Below are 15,266 nucleotides of genomic sequence, written 5' to 3'. Positions count from 1 at the left end.
GAGGAAACAGTCCTCAAAAATGTATGCAGGGTGAACTTCAACAGCAACTATTGATGTATATGTTTTTGTTTTCTTTTGTTTGTGTGTTTGTTTTTTACCCTGATTTTTAGAGTACACTCCAAGGTCTCACCACAGTCAGCGTTGTTCTTTAGGAGCTTGGGCCTGTTTTTGGCTGCAGTAAAAATACATCTAATTTCTCCTCTGTCCAGCTTTCTGAGAGCTTTAATAGAATAGATTGTCCAAAGTATCTTTTCTTCTGTGTGCCTGAGTGTGAGTGTGTGTGTGTGTGTGTGTGCGTTTCGTTGCTCTGCTTTTTTGTACACAGCGCATTGGTTGTTGCAAGCTCACAGCAAACTCTAATTGCCCCAGGCCATAGCAGCCAGTTTTCAAACAGGGTCATTTATCTTCCTGTGTAAAAGGAAATGGTCTTCGGCCTTGATCTTTAATCACTCCCCTGCCGCAGAGTACAAGGTCATCGGGGAGGGCACAGTGACAAACAGTCCCGGCCAACTCTCTCTCTCTCTCTCTCTCTCTCTCTCTCTCTCTCTCGCTCTCTCTCTTTCTCTCTCTCTCCTCTCTTGCTCTCCGCACACCGGGCCTTAGCTAAAATTAGAGCGCCACACGCACACTCGCTGGATGTTTCAATTACAGAGCCCTGTGGCAAAAGGAGGGGAAGGAGGGGATGGGGATGGGGATGAGGAGAGTCTGCTTTCCCCACTGTGCTTTCACACAGTAATGGAGAGCGCAGGATACTGGCCAGAGACACTCAGGACACAAGCACACACACACACCCACACACCCACACGCACACACACACACACCCACACTCACACGCACACGCACACACGCACACACACACACACACACACACCCACGGGCACACACACACACACACACGCACACGCACACGCACACACACGCACACACACACACAGGCACACACACACACACACACACACGGGCACACACACGCACACACACGCACACGCGCACACGCACACGCACGCACACACACACACACACACACACACGGGCATGTACACACACGGGCATGCACACACACACACACAGGCGCACACACGCACGCACACACACACGCACACACACACGCACACACACATGGGGGCAAAAGGGCGCTCGGGGCTCGAACCGGCAACCCTCCGGTTACAAGTCCAGAGTGCTAACCAGTGGGCCACGGCTGCCCACAAAGTTTGTAACAAAGTTAGAAATACCATGAACAGAAATTAAACATTTGCGTATAATACAGCGCTAAAACAACTCAAATGCGCAGCATTTTAACAGTAGCTTTGGAGTGGAGGTCATTGAGATCATTATGGCCAGCATGAAGTGCCGTTTGGCTGGGTTTCAACCCCAGGACTCAATGATCATTTAGAAAACAAAGCCTCAGGGTGTAGGCATTAGGCAACACTAATTCTGTAGTGAATATCCCATTCATCTTGTTAGTGTTGGAGATGTGAATACAGCCAAAACCAAATCTGATAACCATCAGGTCTAACACTATTCTCTACTTAAAAACACTACCAGTACTACAAATGGAAGACGGCCATGCATTCAATCCCATTTGCACCCCATGAAGCCTATCTCATTTTGCGGTCAACCAGCAAACCCATTACGAAAATATCCACGCAATTCTCGGACGAACCATGTGGACACACACACACTGCATCCAATCAGAGCAAGATCATCACTGCTGGTCAGTGCTGTCCTTCGGTCTGCATGATGCTCCACATTTGAGCAATGTGTGCCAACTGTCACTGCAGCTGATAAAACATGACAATAAAACAGCCAGCCAATTCTCTGCAGAAACATGGAAACACAGAACACGCTCACCATTCTGGAGAAGAATGGACATCAGGCAGAGGTATTTACTGAAAGGGGTGGACGCTCAGCGGGTATTTTCTGCCCACTAGGGCAGCGGTAGATGATGGCAGAGGTGAGGTCGTGAAAGCAGATCTCTGGGAGATCCGCGGTCCAGCATGCGCTGGCCTTCGCCTCTTGGCGAAGAAATGATATCTCCGTGCTTTTGTAGCTGTCAATCACACGTTCCCCTCGCTACGCACCACGGACTGGAACGGTCAGCAGGGTTCAGCAGTGTTGGACGAACTCTGTGGGCTCGACAAAGATTACTTTTATTCTCTCCAGAAAAAGGGGACATCTCCAAATGTCAGAGGTCACACTCCTGTATTTGATTTGAAGAGGGATTTGAAAAGGTTAAAGGGGGGAGGGGGGGCTGAGAATGGATGACGGCTGAGGTTATTGAATGGCATTTTGGCCAAAAGCAGAAGTGCCGAAGCTGCCGCACTTGAGAGGATTTCAAAGCCTGCTGTTTACTTCAACAGAATAAGACACCAAATATAGATTAAGACGCAGTGCTTAGGTCATCTTGCTGGACAGGGTCAGCTGCAGTAATACATCTTGTTGTCCATAGGCATTGTGCATTATCTGATGCCCTCCTTAAGCACGGGCTGATGCCCTCCCTATAATTTGCCAACCCTCAAAAGCGTGCCTATTTTTCCAAGCTTTTTTCAATATCTAAAACCCATTATCAGGGTGGTGTTTTGGGGGGGGGTAATGATGAGATAAAACGGGGTACGGTTTTGTTATGGCTCATTAGTAATCAGTGCTCTTGGTGCACGCATGCATTTAATCGAGGTAGTGGCGGCCAGCGAGACTCCGCGCCACCGCAGCTGATGAAGCCGTGGAAAGGTGTCGCCCTCGCAGTGGGCTATCTCTTCATGCTGTGGGCTCCCTGGTCCTTGCCGTCCTTAATGAGCCTGTGTGTGTGTGTGTGTGTGTGTGTGTGTGTGTGTGTGTGTGTGTGTGTGTGTGTGTGTGTGTGTGTGTGTGTGTGTGTGTGTGTGTATGCGTGTGTGTATGTGTGGGGCTCTCCATCTGTCTGCCACATTCGTGTAATTGGGACCACCAAGCGTCCCTCGGTAGTCGGCATCCATCTCGCGGTGCGTTGCCCGTTGGGAGATGGAGGGAAGGTGGAATGTGGAGAGGAGGAAGAGAAAGAATGAGGGAGAGAGAGAAAGAGAGAGGGGGGGGGAGCCGGGCAAATCAAATTAACACGTGGACTGCAAACAAGGCGCCTGTCTGGCATGCCGAACCTGACCTTTACACGATTACCTGCGTCCCCCCCAATATCGCGCCACTCTCCATCTTTAGCCCTGGAGTGGTGTGTGTGTGTGTGTGTGTGTGTGTGTGTCTGAGTTTAACACCAAGGCGCCACCATGCCCCCCTCAGAGAGAAACAGAGACTGTCATGATTACACAGATTTGTCCCGGAAGGGGGTTCTAGTTTCCCCAACAGAGAAAGCCCTCCACACTATATAAATATATAGCATATAAATGATGTTCAATAAGAAACACTGACAAAAATCCCTAAAACCCTGACAAATCAAAAAACAATCCATACTCTACTTTCTCAATAAAGCCAAACACACAAGTCACCCAACAGCCAATAATGAAACTTATAATGAGGATGGGTGATGGTGGTAAGAAAATAGTAATTGCATCATTTCAACAAACAAAATGGAGGCCAAGCTAAGAAGTGTGGGTTTCCTGTTATCCTCATGCAGCATGCTGAATACATTAGCCATTAACAAAACTCTTATAATGGACCAAGGAGAGTGATAATAAAATAGTAATTGCAGATGTTGTGCATACGGAATGGAAGTGGGGAGAGAGTGGCTTTCATGTTTCCCCCACGCAGCTCATTTACTGGAGGCACACTGTGCAGCTGACGCTGACGCTGACGCACGGCACACTGTGCAGCTGACGCTGACGCACGGCACACTGCGCAGCTAACGCTGACACACGGCACACTGGAGAGTCTGCACAAATCATCGCCCTTCCCATGCATCTCCCAAAGGTGTGCTTAAGCTGCAACCTGGAAATTAAGTTATTTCCTTCCTCTGTGTGTGTGTGTGTGTGTGTGTGTGTGTGTGTGTGTGTGTGTGTGTGTGTGTGTGTGTGTGTGTGTGTGTGTGTGCGTGTGTGTGAGGGAGCTTAAGGGGTGGAAGGCATTCAGAGAGAGAAATGCAGAGTGAAATTCTTGTAATGAATGAGTGTCCCTTCACACAGCTCTCATATCTAAACCTCTGAATCTCAGAATAATGATGTGCTGCCGATAAGGTCTAGATGACACATGAACCAGATTTCATGCAGTCCAGCCATAGATGGGAGAAGACAATTACCATATCCCTTGTCATGCACTTGATTATTAATTGTATTCAGATTCTGAATAATAATAATAATAATAATAATAATAATAATAATAATAATAATAAAAATGATAAAAAATATAAAAATAATAATAGTAGTACTAGTAGTAGCAGCAGTAATAGTAGTAGTATGTATGACATGGATTCCATTTCTAAACCATTCCATTATTTTAATTATAATCAATTAAGACACACAATTCTGACTAAATGGAGCCATGTTTTGCCCACTGGAGACAAAGCTAATCTATGTGCATAGCGTAGATATGAGTCATACCTTTTATTAGAAGAAAAAAACAAACAAACACAAAACATGTTGGCGTTAGTCATCATTGCTTTGAGGCAAAGGATCAAAGCGAAAGTAAACTGCTAAATGGGAGAAAATGAAAGAGGCAGGCATATCCACAGGATGTCGCAGATCAACGCAAAGATCCGCTTTTGTTTTTGCTAAATTGCGCAAGCATCCAGGGGTTTAGATCTCACAAAGAGGGATGATGCTGAGCTCTACGGCACCCTGCTACACACTCAGCTGCTCTCATAGACACACATTACAAACCAGCTCACACTCTAACCCACAAAAGCCAGAACAGTTGGCCTCCCACTGGATCCTACCTGCTGGATAAGTTCTCGCTGACACCTTGCTGACATTCAAATGCCAATGCTAGCTAATGGAAACTGCTAAGTTAGAGTAGTAAATGGTTATTCCTGATGCCTCAGTGTGTCATGGTGATGTTATGAAACACACAGCAACAGCCCTACATTTGCTCTGCGTTTGCCTGATGCTTAGATTGCGCTACTAACACATACTGCCCCTATTCGCCTCTCAAGCCTTCACAGGTCTATGATTCTAGGGCATAGGAGAGGGAAAAAAAAAAACAGCCTGTCAGGTTTTTTCTGAGCCCACTCAGGGGCCACCACCCGGGGTGGACAGAGGTGTGTGGGCATCCTCTCGGGAGACAGAGATGGACTTGCAACATCTGCCCGCTCATGGGTGGAAGATCAAGTGTGAGAGCCGCGAGCCACGACCACCCTGCTCTGCTCCACCCCCTGACCTCGCACCCAACTCAAACCCCCCCCCCAACGGCCCCCAAACCTCCCAGGGGACTGTTATTAATTAACCATGAGATTGTCTCCCTGCCCCACTCCCCTCCGCTCTGCAGTGCAGTGGATGAACTGACCAAAAATACAGTATGATCCAACACTGCCCTCGTCCCCCTGGGACCTGGAGGGCACAGGCTGCTGCTGCTGCTGCTGCTGCTAGTGGGGAAAAAAAGGGAAAAAGAAATGAATGTGTCAAAGGGCTTCCGCTGCCTCGGGGCTATGACACCCCGCTCACTCACTCAGGGCTCCCTGAAACAACACACCGTTCGTTAGCCATGGCGCCCTCATAAGGGGTTTGATAGATAGATAGATACTTTATTGATCCCCAGAGGAAATTCAAGGCCAGGGGAAATTCTAAGTTTGAGCTCCTGCCAAACCCCCAAACAGGTTTCCCTCTCCCTGGTCTACCAGGATTTTTGACAGCTAACAAGTGTGTGTGTGTGTGTGTTGGGGGGGGGGGGCAAATCATAATGAGGGACACAAATGATGGGCTCTCTGTCTGAAGTTACCGCGCTGAGGAAAATTTGTTCTAAAACACAAACAAACTCCCATCGAGGAATTTCATGAGGAATTGAGGAATTAGAATTGTTATCGAGGAATAGTTTTTCATCGACGTGCAGGCAGGCTAGACCAGGCTACACTGATGCGCTCGCGGAGTGTAGGCTGCAGCAGTTAGCTTCCACTAGACGTGAAAGCAGCGCACACATTTAAAAAAAAAACATAGACCTAAACTGATTTTTACACTCCGCTAACGGAACGCTTAAGTTGCACACCTGGTGTAGCCCACCTGTCTCAACTAAACCCTCAGTCTCACTGACTTCCACAGAACTTGTGTTAGGCTCCAAACCCGATGTTTACACATAGGAGAGCACAACAGCGGTGCTGTTCTCGGTACCATGGCTGTGACCGTGTGCGCCTGCATCTGGGCTGAAAGAGTCGCGGCCCAGTCAGAGCTGACATGAGAGGTCATCATTATATCCCCCCCCCCCCCCCCCCCCCCCCAAACACACTCTCACGCTGATCCGGTTCTGAGGTGAGGCGGCGATGAAAGTCCCTCTGCCTGTCAGCCAGACGGCAGCGCTGGGGAGAGTTATGGCTTTAATATTAAGACCGCCGCTTCAATTTGTCCTCCAGCATCAATGAAACGGCTCACTGTGATTACTTTTCCCACCGAGCCGGAGACATTCATTGGCTCGCAGTCAGAACGCGTTTAAGGAGGCACTCTGTTAAGGTTGGGGGGGGGGGGGGGGGGGGGGACTGCCAAACGTGAGGTGTGTGTCCGCGCTGAAAAAAAAAATGCAGACAGACAATAAGGCCTCCTTGAAGAGCCAATCTCTAGCCCAGCCGACGAGCGGGAGAAAAGTCCTCCATCCGTGATCTACAAAAGCGGGCGGCTTCAGAAAGCATCAGCCCCGGGGACAGGGAAAGCCTACTTATAACAAAGCGGCTCCCTTATCCTGGACACCCTGCCTGTCTACCTTATAGGAGAGCTGCGGCAGGGGAAAGCTATGAGGCTTGATGCAATCCTTTGAGCAGAAGAAAAAAAACACTTTCACACATGAAGTTTACTCAACTCCATTAAACTCCATGTCATTAAAACTACAAACAACACAATCACTCTCCATAAAGTAACTCTAACTCGGTAACATAAACACTTTAAATAACCCTTCTGAACTTCATATCTTATCTGAGCACAACAACATATGTTCACTCTATCAGTTTCTTCTACATCTTTCTACAGCTACTTTTTAAGTGTTGCTGTTATCATCCTTCTCCCCTTGTCACTCAATACACTCCCTGCTACACTCTTTGTCTAGTCTCATAGTTATTGACAGATTTCTTACCTGGATGGTAGGTGGAGACCTCTGCTTGCGTGTGGTGGTGGTGGACAGGGTGGTGGTGGTCTCGATGTAGGTGGTGGACATCTCGGGTGGCATGGAGGTGGTGGTGCGAGTGCCGCCCCGGCCTGTGGGCACGTCACCCACCAGGCGCACGCTGCCGTTCACCTTGATGTTGGCGTGGCCCTCTGCCGCCATGTTGAGCACCTTCAGGCCGTTGTAGTAGAGGCCTGACAGCTGGCCCTGGTAGGGCCGCTTGCGGTCATTACCGCCGATCGAGATGGTGGCCTGGGTGTTGAAGATGGTCAGCTGACGACCTGGGAGTGGGCGTAGGGGTCGAGGGAGACAGAGCGGAGAGGAAGGGAAAGAGGTCTCAGATGACCTGACCGCGCGCGCGTGCGTGTGTGTGTGTGTGTGTGTGTGTGTGTGTGTGTGTGTGTGTGTGTGTGTGTGTGTGTGTGTGTGTGTGTGTGTGTGTGTGTGTGTGTGTGTGTGCGTGTGCATCATCAATCATCTCATTTTGTTACCCTTTTTAAAGTGTCAGCATTCTCGTTTACTGCAACACTAACCCAAAAATAAAATAAACAAGACAAGGAGACAACGAGGGGAAAGGCAGAGCAACTGATACGCTACAATGTAACAGCCTATCATATCATATCATATTTCATGCATTTACATATGCTGAAATGAATAAAAAACACTCTGTGTTGCTTTCAAAATAAATAAAAAAAAATAACATGCATTTTTTTAAAAAATGTACACTGTCATTTTGTCAAATGCAGAAATCCTAATTGCAAATATGAATTGTGGAGTTCCCACAACACTGCAAGCTTATTACATCTGATACACATACAATTACATTACACTGGGCATGAAATGATAAGGGTGTGTGTGTGTGGGGGGGGGGGGGGTCTCTCATCTCATAGACATCAAAGAAAGATCATGTTGATTCATGCATGTAGCTCTACTAATGGGATTTCAAACTGCTTTTGTGCCTTTTTAAAAAATTGTTAAAGGGACTTTATAATCGTCTTAGGAGGTTTAGGCAATGACCTTTAAAATGCATTTTATAATGATATTATTACCAAAGTGAGAACTTTAATAGGAAATTTTACAGGCTCACCAGCCGCCCTCCCCACAGTACCCACCCCCCCCCCCCCCCCCCACACACACTTGACCGTGCGCTACAGCGCTCTGCTCTCGAGGCTAACTGCTTGAGAGATGGCAGCTAGACAACAGCAGAGCTCCCTGCTTGACATGCACAACACGCCGACAGCACACACTGGTGCCTCATCTTTTTCTCCGCTCTGAGTTGAACAATAGCTATCCACTACCTGGCGCTGCCAACACAACCCTGAAGGGTGTGTGTTTGTGAACATTTAACCTTACAATTAGACTCAGTGAAAGACAAAGGCCCTGTAATAGTCAGGTGCTGTTTAGAAGCAAAAGAAACAGCAAAAGAAACACCAGCCCTTAAGGGGTGTCAGACACTGGTTTCTTATAGCCTGATAGAATAATAGCTTGATATAGTTAATTCATATTTATAGCACTTGTTATGGAAGATTTCTATAACAAGTGCAGTTGTTAAAGCTCTTTACGGCATATTTTTTGTTGTTTCATATAGTCCCTTTAACTGTCCTATCTCACAGATGTGGAGAGTGAGTGGGGAAAATAGCAGCAATTCATATTCAGTCTAAAATTAATATGAGAGGGAAAAAAAAAATCAATGGATGTTGTATTTTAGTTGACTAGTTTTGAAGTAAATTCAAAAGGTGTAATTTTTCAAAACGGTTGGAGGGAACGACATGACAAAAAAAAGAGAAGGAATCAAACAAACAAAAAAAAAAAAAATGAAAAAATAAACACTGGAATTCTAGGAAAGTGTTACCTTTCTCATGTAGCCAATCTTCGACCGGCCGGGTATATTTGAATGGGATTTTCTTATTAGCCGTTTGATAGCGCTCAATGTCGCTGTTGCCTTTGAAGTTTAAAAGTTTAAAAAACAGTTTAAAACGGCAGAAGTCACATATCACATTTAGACACTGGTTTAAAAGAACGTTTAGCCAAGTTTTAAGATGGGTTAGGTCATTTTATGATTATCCATTATGGTTAGGTTCAGTTCGTAGCACCATGCTGATACAGAGCACTTGCTCGGAATAAGAAACAGGTGCAGACGGATCGAAATGTCAACATCCAAACAAGCAATACACATAAATGGCTAAGACTTCAATATCTCCCACACAGAGACATTTGTAACCTGCAAGAGAGATCAATTAGGTTATACAAAACACCATGAGTGCTGGAATTAAAAACCCAGGTTCGTCTCGCCATTCATCTCCCAGCTGATGAATGGCCGACATTGTTAACTAAGCATTGCATGTGTCGCTCGTAGACCGAGCGTGGAGATAAATTGGACCTAATTCCAGAGCCACCGCTCCCACTGGACAACACGCGCTCTTACATTTCAGGGGTCAGGGAAACAAGTCAAGGGAAACAAGTCACTCCAAGCCGAAGTCGCTCTAGGCTAGGGAGAGGCAGAAGGAGGGAGGTGGAACGAGGGAGAGGGGAGAAGGAGGGAGGTGGAACGAGGGAGAGGGGAGAAGGAGGGAGGGGAATGGCGGTCCAAGCGGTGGACCTGCTGGGGAATGAGCCCCCCGATGACACAGATTTCGAGGACACTGCATACAGATGAGATCATTACCAAGCCTGGCCTGGTGAGAGACAGACAAGGAGAGCAAGGAGGAGAGAGAGAGATGGAGGGAGAGAGAGGGAAAAAAAAAAGAGAGAGAGAGAGAGAGAGAGGGCTCTGTGGTCCAGAAGTGGCTGTGAAGCCTCTGGGCTGCCCGTGCTCCTACTGAGACCAAGTGTAACATGTTCCAGCAGGACTCGAGTGCCATAATAATCTTCTCCTCTCTCCACCTCTCTTCTCTTCTCTATTTTCCTCTCTCACATCCACAGGCAAAAATACTCAGTTTTGTTTACCGCTTTCCACTGTCTGTAATTTTCACAACTCTCTCTTTCTTTCTCTTTCTCTTTTATGCCATCTTGGTTTCCCTTTTTCTTTCTGTTCATTTGTACTCTTTTGATTTGGACTTCTGCTCTCTCTCTCTCTCTCTCTCTCTCTCTCTCTCTCTCTCTCTCTCTCTCTCTCTCTCTCTGTCCTCAGTTTGACTAAAACAACAGATAAGATTTGACCATTTAAAGGGACACCAGGCAACGTTTTCGTGTTCATTAATCATCTTCGTAAGTATATGTATAGGTATATGGTTAAATGACTCATTACGGGGCGAATGAACGCTCTCTCGCCCGCCCCTACTGCCTGTAGGAAGAATATCCCACTTGCAAGTTCGGTGTATCCTACCCGCCGACCGAAGCAGGATCAGTTTACAGCACAGAGGCAGGCTAACGAAACGCTAGAGATTGTTGCAAACGTGTGTATAATGGCAGAGCCGGCGAAGAAGCAGTGAAAACCCTTGACGGAAGACGCAAAGAAAAGGAAAAGAGCTTCAGACCGAGCGAGGGGGAGTTTCGTAAAGAAAAAGCATCAAGCTTGCCTGGTGTCCCTTTAAAGGCCCATTTAGGGGAGATCTAGGCAATGAGAGTAGCATCAAAGTGACTCACAGAATTTCTTCTGTGTGTAAAAATAACATGCATACAATTTAAAATATTCAGACAAGTCGATGTCCCCATAATGAGTAATGAAACACAGCCGGGCTCCACGCTGAGGTGTTTGAACGTTTCCACATGATGCGCTAGATTAAGCTGATAAAAATGCTGTTCTCTGGAGGCGTGTGGTAAATTATGAAGGCGCAAGGAGGGATAACGTGACTTCCTGTAAGTGTGAAATTTGGAGGCAGCAGTGCAGTGTGTACGTGTGTGTGTGTGTGTGTGGTGTATGTGTGTGTGTGTGTGTGGATGTGTGTGTGTGTGTATGTGTGGATGTGTGTGTGTGTGTGTGTGTGTGTGTGGTGTGTGTGTGTGTGTGTGTGTGTGTGTGTGTGTATGTGTGTGTGTGTGTGTGTGTGTGTGTGTGTGTGTTGTGTGTGTATGTGTGTGTGTGTGTGTGTGTGTGTGTGTGTGGGTGTGTGTATGTGTGTGTGTGTGTGCGTGTGTGTGTGTGTGTGTGTGTGTGTGTGTGTGTGTGTGTGTGTGTGTGTGTGGCGGGGGGTGGGGTGGTCGGGACAAAAGGCACTTGACACTGCCTCTTTTACAGCACCATACATAAAACATTTTTCCCCCCCTGTGTTAAAAGGAGGAGATCTGGATGAGGAAAGACTTCAAAAGAGCAAAGATACTGCAGTCATCGCTTCCAATAAGCTGTGGCCCACTGAGTCACAGCCACATCACGCTCAAGCCCCAGCAGGCCAGGCAGGGAGACAGCTTTTACAGAACCCCAACACACACACACACACACACACACACACACACACACACACGCGCACACACACACACGCACACTTGAGAGGAACAGGAACACAAATTGGATTTGGCCTTTGGCCTTATATTTGAACATGCTCTGCATCTGTCTGCATACAGTATGTGTGTGTGTGTGTGTGTGTGTGTGTGAATGTGTGCGTGTGTGTTAAGGGTTCTATACGTTTTGTGTGTGTGTGTGTGTGTGTATTCCCGCTATGTTTGAAGTACATATGTGTTTTCCCTTTTAAACTCGGGGTGCATGCTGCTCTTCAAAGCGGTTCAGGTTAGCGTTGGTGTGCTGAGAGGCGAGAGCGTGGGTGAGTGGGACCGGGGGGGAGGCGGCGGGTGGCAGGCTCAGACGCGGTGGGTGCGGTGTGCAGTGCGCCCGGGTTAATAAGAGCCTTGCAGGGACTGAGAGAGCCTTTGATCCACGCCGGCCCGGCTGGCCCGCCCGTCAAACCAGCAGATCCCCTGGACAGACGGGCGGATGGGGGGGGCGGCGACGGCGGCCTCCCCAGCTCACCCACACGCCCTTGCACACGCACACACACACACACACACGGGATGGGATCACCCTGAGGTATAAACACCAGCTCTGAGATTTGTGCTCTCTCTCTTGCACTCATTCACTCTCTCTCTCTCTCTCTCTCTCTCTCTCTCTCTCTCTCTCTCTCCCTCTCTCTCTCTCTCTCACAGACACTAGTCTCACGCCCACTCTCTTTATTGCACATTCCCTCTGTGGCACTCTCTCTATAGTATAGTATAGTATGCTTTATTTTTGCTCTCTGTTTCTCTCTCACTCATTCTCTCTCTCCACACACACAATTTCACTCTCCCTTTTACAAATACCCTCCCTCCCAGCCAATCTATATGTATGTTTCACACTTTTCATTTCTCATTGTGTTCTACTTTCTGTGTGTCTTCTCTTCATAAGGTAGCCTCATGCGTGCTGTATGTGTATTTTAATATAGGGGACTGCTGTGCGTTTTAAGCCCCTGCGGAATAAGAAAGTAATGTGTTTTCAAAGGCTGTTTGCTCTCCAGCATATAGCCAACTGACAGATTCAACAAGAGCCAAAGACACCCATTCGATCCTCTCCAACGAGCAGCACTCATACTCGGGTTCGTCCAAACACATTTGGCCCCGGAACAACTGGCAGACTGCAGCACTCATCCATACGGAAATGAGACTCTGTTCCTGACCGGTGATTTGGGGGGTGGTGGGGGGGGGGTAGCTTTTGCAGGCGAACAAAAGCACTGGAACAAACAGAAACATGGTCAGCCCTCTCCTCATCTACCTGCAGCTGTGAGCCACAACACAGGTCTGAGCTTGTTCCTCCTCCACAGGAGCATGCGACACTTTGCCTTGTCTCTCTTGTTATGTTTTTTCCCCCCCACTCCTCGCTGTGTCGGGAGGCTTTTGTATCTGCCTCCTGCTCCATTATTTTTGGTGTCTGCCAGAACAATATCTGTATTACTCCTCTTTGATGGCGCCATTACAGTCAAAACAAACACTGGCACCGTTGTCTGCTGGCGCTGTGTGTGGAGTGGCAGAGCCGTGCGGTGGGAGGCTGCGTCAGTTCAGCACGAGCGCACATGGAACAATCCCGGGCCAGCGCAGCGTGGGACTGGAGCTGGACAGAATCACCCACCCCCCACCCCCCCCCCACGATCCCCCCATGAATACTTGCTATGTATTTTAGCCGCGAGTGGCTCTCGGGAGGACACGAATGAACAAGCGCGCTTGACTTGCCTTGTCCGAAGTGCTTCTCTCCGTCATCCAGTATCTTCCTCGAGACCTGGGGGTGGGGAGTTGTCGTTTGAGGGGGGAAGAAGGACGAGTTGGACACCTCTGCACCGGACGAGCTCATGGTGCCATCTTGGCAAAAGCGTCGGGAGAAATCTATCACTTCCCCCTGCTGTGGCGGGCGGCCTGCGATGACCGGGACGCCGCTCGCGCCGGCCGGCAGGCAGGAGGAGGAAGCTCGAGGCCCTGACATTTTGAAGCTTATCTCCATCTCCATGTTGAGACACTCATAAGCGTAGAGAGATTGTGTTTCCGATAGGGGTAATTGTGTGTGCCTGCTGGGGGAACAGAGCTATTTATTGCTCTTAGAACGATCAGAGGATTTTCTCCCTCACCACTTTTTTTTTGGGTGGTTGTTGTTGTTTCTGTCGTGTTCGCTGTCCTGGCTGACATCAGACAAGGTCATGACTGATATTGTTGGCTGACACGGTGGCGAGATGCTGGGTGTTTACTCAGTGTGTGTGTGTGTGTGTGTGTGGGTTTGTGTGTGTGTGTGTTTGTGTGTGTGTGTGTGAGAGAGAGTATATCAGTTCTGGTCACAGCCAGAAAATGTCCTGTCCAGGGCTGCTGATTAGATCAGGAGACAGCCCACTGACACAGCTCTGTGATGTCTCGTCTGTTCTCCCATTTTCTGCCTGGAGAAAGTCAACGGAGACATTTTGTACCCCCGGACACACACACACACACACACACACACACACACACACTCTTCTCTGCCATGTTGTTTCTGACTAGTATCTGAGTGTCCATGCATGCTCTCTGGAGATAATGAGGGAGATGCCCCCCCAGTGCTGCAATGAGGGAGGGCAGAATTCTTCATGCCGATTGATTCTTGAGTCAAGCAATGCCCGCTATTGGCAAATTCACTGAGAAAATGTAGTCGCGTGGCTCTCTCTTTGACTGCAGAGGACACACACACACGCACACGCACACACACGCACACGCACACGCACACGCACACACACACAAACTGCCGTTTAGGGGGCAGTGAGAGAAAGCCAACGCGGTGACTGTGAGATGGAGAACTCCCAGCTGCCCACTAGGCTGGCCCAGGGAAGGTCTCAAATGGGCCACCATGACACTCGCTCCGCCAGTGCTAAACTTGGAACCCCCCACACCTCACCGCACCCCACCCCAACCCCCTCTATCCAACACCTCCATCACCCCAAACTCCCTGACTGAAGAACAGGGGATATTTAAGTTGCTTGTTTTCAAATAGGCACAGATAGACCACGCTGGACAGGGCTTGGGCAAATACTGAATTATATAACAATTTAGAAACAAAGCTGCAGTAATAAAGGAAGGCTTTCCTTGTGCTCACATCTACTGTATTGTCCTCAATAATAATCATACTTAAATTAAGAAAAATACTAATAATAGATACTAATAATGTGTGGATATGTGTCTGAACTGTGCAGAGTACTGCAATAGATGGGCCAAGTGCATTTGAAATGCATTTACAGGATACACAAGTTTGAAAGTGGAAAGTGAATGTGTGAGTGCAGGGGTTTAACAGCACCGGCATTTGGCCCTGTAAATCACAGAGAGGAATGATTGCATTCGAGTGTCATTGGAGGCTATGTCAAATTGATTCAGGCAAGTTCAATATACAATTAAAAAAATAGTGAAGGCCTTCATAGGGTTTGAAGAATGAGAGAGAGAGAGAGAGAGAGAGAGAGAAAGAGAGAGAGAGAGAAAGAGCAAAAGGATTGAGAGTAATGGAGATGAAAGGAAATGGAGGAGACATACTGCAGGAGGAGACAGAATGGAATGAGAGAGATGAAAAGCTGGAAAAAAACCGTGTAAGAAGGTACAGGAGCAGAAAGAAAAGAGGGGAAGGGAAGGAGACAGAACGAGAGAAA

The 15,266-nt window shown here is 47.9% G+C and overlaps 1 protein-coding gene across 18 annotated transcripts in view; it reads right to left on the bottom strand.

Moving 5' to 3' along the window:
* Window positions 1-15,266, bottom strand: part of nrxn3b (neurexin 3b) — a 217,314-nt gene that overhangs the window by 18,209 nt on the left and 183,839 nt on the right. For 13 of the 18 annotated variants that reach the window (XM_042094857.1, XM_042094869.1, XM_042094863.1 and 10 more), the window contains 2 exons: window positions 9,071-9,160; window positions 7,189-7,499 (listed from right to left, as the gene is read on the bottom strand). In XM_042094857.1, coding sequence (XP_041950791.1) covers window positions 7,189-7,499; window positions 9,071-9,160 — 401 coding nt within the window. The remainder of the gene's footprint in view (window positions 1-7,188; window positions 7,500-9,070; window positions 9,161-15,266) is intronic. The other 5 variants (XM_042094866.1, XM_042094867.1, XM_042094868.1 and 2 more) reach the window with 1 other exon arrangement.

This window comes from Alosa sapidissima, chromosome 6, assembly GCF_018492685.1.
Source record: "Alosa sapidissima isolate fAloSap1 chromosome 6, fAloSap1.pri, whole genome shotgun sequence".
Taxonomy (NCBI): domain Eukaryota; kingdom Metazoa; phylum Chordata; class Actinopteri; order Clupeiformes; family Clupeidae; genus Alosa; species Alosa sapidissima.
Note: the sequence above shows the minus strand (reverse complement) of the source record. Positions and strands in the feature narration are given on the sequence as shown.